The sequence below is a fragment of the Crocuta crocuta genome, unplaced genomic scaffold, assembly GCF_008692635.1.
Source record: "Crocuta crocuta isolate KB4526 unplaced genomic scaffold, BGI_CrCroc_1.0 scaffold72, whole genome shotgun sequence".
Lineage (NCBI taxonomy): Eukaryota > Metazoa > Chordata > Mammalia > Carnivora > Hyaenidae > Crocuta > Crocuta crocuta.
Window position 1 is genome coordinate 6396419 of NW_027529427.1, and position 5503 is coordinate 6401921.

The 5503-nt window shown below is 54.4% G+C and overlaps 1 protein-coding gene across 1 annotated transcript in view; it reads left to right on the forward strand.

Moving 5' to 3' along the window:
- The window catches only part of IQSEC3 (IQ motif and Sec7 domain ArfGEF 3), a 109661-nt gene that overhangs the window by 98489 nt on the left and 5669 nt on the right, over positions 1-5503 (forward strand). The window contains 2 exon segments of the mRNA XM_077759026.1: positions 2622-2714; positions 5001-5050. Coding sequence (XP_077615152.1) covers positions 2622-2714; positions 5001-5050 — 143 coding nt within the window.

Sequence of the window (5503 nt, forward strand, 5' to 3'; positions counted from 1 at the left end):
ACTTTTTGTGGGGGCGCGGGGGGGGGGGGGGGCTGGGAACAGGGGACTCTGCCCAAATGTAAGCCCAAAAGGCCTGGGCCCAGGTGCTTCGCTTCCCACAGAACTGCCTTATACTGCCCCTCCCCCAGGGTCCAGTCGCCGCGCATTACGTCTGGTTGTTTCATTTTCCTTAATCTCTTTTAATCTAGAATAGTCCCCTGACTTTGTTTTTTCACGAGATGGTCTTTTTGAAGAGCCCAGCCCGGTGTTCTGACTATCCCTCACCGAGGAGTTGTCTTTTGGTGCCTCTAAGAAATGCCTTGATTCTCGAAAATTCCAACCCAGGCATTTTAGAAACTACGTGGGGACTTTGTGGGTCCCGGTGGTTTGCCAGGTACTCTGTGGTTTTCGGGAAAGAGCAGCGGGGGCCTGCAAGATGTGCCCACTTGCAACCTTTTGCTGCTTAAGCAGAGATCGCCTTTAATAGGAGGTTAAATAAGAATGGAATCAGAAACTGAAACAGAGGTACAGGCTGACTTCAGGTCTGCCTTAGATGGTCACTCAGCTGGAAAGTGGTTCTAAATGAATATCAACCCATTAGGCGATAGGAAAGGCAGTGGGAGTTTGGGGAGCAGGGGACCAATATGACCAATTAAAAAGGGAAGTGCTTTTTAATCAGCGTTTTGGAGCACTACTACGTGCCAGGCAGTTTGCCTACAGTGCTCACAGTGAGGCTGCAAGGTAGGTGCTTGTCCCCAGTTTACAGACAAGACTCGAGGTAACTGAGGGCTGTGTTTAAGGGTGTGCATATTAGAAGCAGAGGACCTGGCGCTTGCATTTGAGTCTGATTCTGAGGCTCGTGTACTTTCTCCTCTGAGAATGACAGAAGACGTTCCATGTATAATATCGTCAGGAAACCACTAGATCCTGTTGAAACAAAAACCCACTAGACCAGGCTGTACAATTCGGTAACCGCCTGGGTGGAGGGGCTGTGCATTCCCTGTCTGCACTCTGTGGGCAGACGCGAGCTCAGTGGGATAACAGACAGACTCCTCAACGGCTGGACTGGGTGTTCTGAGACGCCACCTTGGCTGTTGATCTCGAACATTCTCAAGGACACACCCTGAAATGTCACTTCTGTCACTGTCAAAATGCTACAGGGCTCTGCACAGCCCTGGGGAGGCACAGCCAATCGGCGGGCACCATGCTTGCTGGAAGAGACCCCTTTCCCCCATCAGCCCGGGAGTGGCTTCCCTTCCAAAGTACACGTTAGCAAACATTGGCAGAGGCAGTAAAACCAGAGTGAATATTGGCTCCTGCTGTGTAGAGGGTAGGTAAGCAGGGAGAGAGGCTCACGTCTGGCTCTTACTTTTCAGATGGAGAGAAAGGGACACAACAGCTGAGAAAAGATGAAGCGCTGGTCAGGGAGGCAAGGAGGGAAGGAAGTAGAAAAGAAAATGAAAACAGTACCAGCTGCCACTCATTACATGCCCGGCACAGGGCTGAATGCCGAACTTATCATATTATTTAATCCTTCCCACAATTTTCTGGGAGGCAGGTAGGGCTGTCCTCACTTTACAAATAAGGAAAGTGAGTCTAACAGAGCTAAGGAAGTTGCCCAAGTTCACACAGTCAGTGACAAAGCGAGATTTGCACCAAGCTCCTCAGACTCCGTGTTTGTAATTAAGATGCTCATTTCTCCAAAGCCAAGGTAGCCCCTCTCCTGGGAAGGGACGACCCTCTTTTCAGGAGAAGTATTAAGTCTTGGCTGGTGGTGTGATTCAGGCAGTCAGGACAAACTGTTCTGGTGTGGAGGTTTGCAGTCCAGTGTCCCTGGCTTATAGACAACTCGAGAGACAGAAAATGGGACCCAGGGGAGTGGCTTTAATCAAAGGAACTTGAGTTATGTCCCCTGGAAAAGAGACACTGAAGGAGTGATTTAATAATCGTCAAACCTCTGAGGATGGGAACTGGCGCTTCTCTAACACCGCCGAGAGAACAAGAAGGAACAGGTATACTGTCTAGTTAGAGGGGTCAAGACAGATGCCCCCTGGCCATGCGGGCTGCACCACACTGACACCCTTGGGCGGGGAATCTCCTCCCTGGGAGAGCTCTGGAAACCCTGAGGAAGGTCTGTCCTGCTGGGCGTAAGGTGGCCAGGCTGGCTGTCATCAACCATCACCGAGGTCCACTGGTCCAATAATTTGTCCTTGCTGTAACAAAAGCTAATATTTATTGAGCACTTGCCATAAGCCAAGCCTCGTTCTAAAGGGCTTTGATGTATTTCCTCACGTAATCCTCTTTACAGCACTTTGAAGTGGGCACCGCTGTCCCCTCCGGTAAGGTGTGGAGAGGTTAAGTGAATTGTCCAAAGCCACACAGCTAGAAAGTCCTGGAACCAGGATTCAGACCAAAGCAGCCCGCCGCACTCTCCTCTGCCTCTGACATTGAGGCAGCTCATATCATCCCCACAGAGAGATGAAGCAACTGAGGCTCTAGCCATGGAGTGGGGTGCCAGACTCAGGCCACGCTTTGTAGCATGTTGGGGAGCCCCCCCCTTCCTGGTCTCTCCTCATTCCTCTTCTACCTCACTGTGCTTGAAGCTGGGTTCCTCTCTGTTCACGGGCCTCTCCGTCCCGCAGGGGAGCTGGAGAAGCATCAGGGAGCAAAGACGCTCTCCTTCAAGTCCAGCGGGGCGCAGGTGGACCCACAGTCCAAGCACGGATCGCCTACAGGTGAGCCCTGGTTCCGATCCGGAGTCCCAGGCCCCAGGCCTGCGATGGCCCTGGGCCCGCGCGGGGGCCACCCTCTGCCCCCCAGCCTTGGGTTCCTGGGGGATTGGGGTGAGGGAAGTACTCGTTCCCATGGCCATTTCTTTCTGCTAGGAGCTCCAGGCATAATCTCATGGGCCTTAGCAGTGTGAGTGAGAAGGAAGGAGTGAGAGGAACGCGTCAGTTTACATGCTGCCCTGAGGCACTGGGTTCCTGTGAAATGTCACTGTTCTCCCTGGAGGAGTCAGGCCAAGACACCGTGGCCCCAGTGGGGGAATCTCCAACCCACTTCCCCCAGCCCACCCCCAGGTCTCTGGGGACTCTGGTTCACCGGAGTGGGTAACAGGTGTAGTAAAGAGAAGCAGCATGAGCCAGCTAAGGGGGGTGGCCAGGAGGGTCTGGAAATCATGATCTCCTGGTCCAGTCCTTTCCCTAAGGAGCCACGAGTGCTTCCTATCCCAGGCCAGAGTCAGCTGGCCCCAAAACCCAGATAAACCTTCAAGCCTAATTTCCCAAATCGTTTCTTCAAATGGACTTAGTCACTCCAGACACATCCAGCCAGCCTCAGATTTTTTTTTTTATCACCTATGGCCACATTTTCTAGACCTGCTTCCTTTCCCCCACGGACATCTTCCTACTTTCTACCTCTTGCCCCTCGCCTTTACCCCCACCCACATGGGCAGGGGAAGAGTTACCTCCACCCCCCACTCTGCAGTCCCAATAAAAACTAGAGGGAGAGATGGCATGAGAATTAACCCCCATCCCAACAGACCCCCCGCACACCATCAGGACTGCTCACTAATTAATTAATCAGCCATTTGTTCTTACATTTAACCAACATTTATTGGGTGCCTGCTGGATACCTCCTGCTAAGCACTAGAAGACCAGGGTTCCAGCAAGACACCAGCTTGAGCTGAGATGCTCCGGTGGGTTTCAGGCTGGTCCCCAACCCTCAGCTACAGCTGTGACACCGTGATACAGGGACAGACAGCATCACAGCCCTGGTCACTCAGCCAGGAGATGCGATTCATTTCCCACATGAGACCTGGGGCCATTTTAGCCGCGTGGGGATTCTCGCTCTGATGTTGTCTTCTGTATATGGGTTTGGCCTGCCATCATGCAGTCATAATTCTCCACCCTGCCTGACTTTTCAGCTGGCCCCTTCGTGCCTGTAAGGTCAGCGTTTACAAGTCGCTGCTTGTTTGCACAGCTGTTTAAACTCCAGAGCCAAACCTCAGCTGTGATTAAGCACTTGACATCCCACCCCACTCTGCATCCCATGCCTCTTTTGGAAGCTGCACCCCCTCTCAGACCAGGATGCTTGTCTCCACGGCCTGGTCCGCCAGTCACCTCCCCAGTGGGCTCTCCTCGGTTCCGCATAACAGCAGAGCTCCCTCTGTGCTACGGAAAGCAGGGTGATGGGCACAGCAAGGGAGCTCGCTCATGCGTGAGCACACACGCACGCACACACACGTGCATGCGGTGTAGAAATCACAGGGGCTGCAGCAGAGGGGCTCTGGGAGGCCCGCCGCGGGTGGGGGTGGGAGCCAGGAGCGACGGAGCCAGAAAAAGCCACCGCGCTGTCCCTAGAGATCCGCAGGGTCCCCAGGGCTGTGCCAGCCCAGTCAGAATGCCCCAGCAGCAGACACGCAGCCATCATCAGCTAAGCTCCGCATGCCAGGCCCTGTGGTAAGTGCTGTACAGGTCCTGGCTCATTGACTCCCTGCCACTCAGCTAAGTAGCAGGGGCAGGAACACAAAGGGACATGGCCCCTCCCTCAAGGGGCCTGTGGTTGAAAGAGTTAGGTTAACACAGGCCCCCCACCCCCCGCCCCAACACACACACAGCGGAGTCTCTGTGTCTCTGAGAGCCAAGAACCAATGCCACCTCAAAACCGGCTTCCACAGTCCATATCGGTGGGAGGGTGGGGAGGGGGGCTTTGACAGTGGCCAAATGAGACTCAGCAAGGCTCACTTAAAAACCGTCAGAGATCTTCCAGTCTGGACTCCCGAGGTCACACGGCTACTAAGTGGCAGAACTGGGCTCCGACTTCTAGCTCCCCCACCCTGGGGCTGCACCTCCGTCAGGAGTGGCATGGTACCCAGAGTCTTCTGGCCACGCCGTCTAACTGCAAGGATGATTGGTATTGGGGCTGGAGGTGGGGGTGCCTGGGAGGAGGGCCAGGAGGGAGAGGCAGGGATGTGTATCGGGCTGGTTGGAGAGTGAGCCCTGTGCTCTTTGCATTCAAAGCCAAAAGGGAAGCTGTCCTGGGGGAGAAGCCGGTGGAGAGCACGGTGGAGGTAAGTGGAGGCCTGGTTGCCCAGGTGAGTGGTTCCGTGCACCCCTGCTTGTCCTTCTTCTCACTGTCTCTGTTGTTTCTCTTCTCAGGTATTAATCAATGCCTCCCCAGCCCGACTCACCATTTTACCAATTTCAAGAGATACAATTAAAAGTTACTGCTAGCATGGGTAATGCCATTGTTCCAGCACCTGATAAAACCACAGCCCTTTCTGCCCTAGCTGAGTGCCCTCCGAGGCTGAGCTCCCATCACCTGCAGATGATNTCCCTTTTCCTCAGCTCCCCTGTCCTCCATAGGAGGGAGCCTAGGCCCCTCCAGAGACTCACCCCTTCAGTCCAGCCCCGTGACCACTTCAACCTGGATCCTGCCCTCAGCCGCCTCTTGGGGCAGTTGGAGAACTGAAAGAGGGGGCAGCTGAGAGGGTGGAGCTCTTCCCTGGACCGGCTGCTCCGTT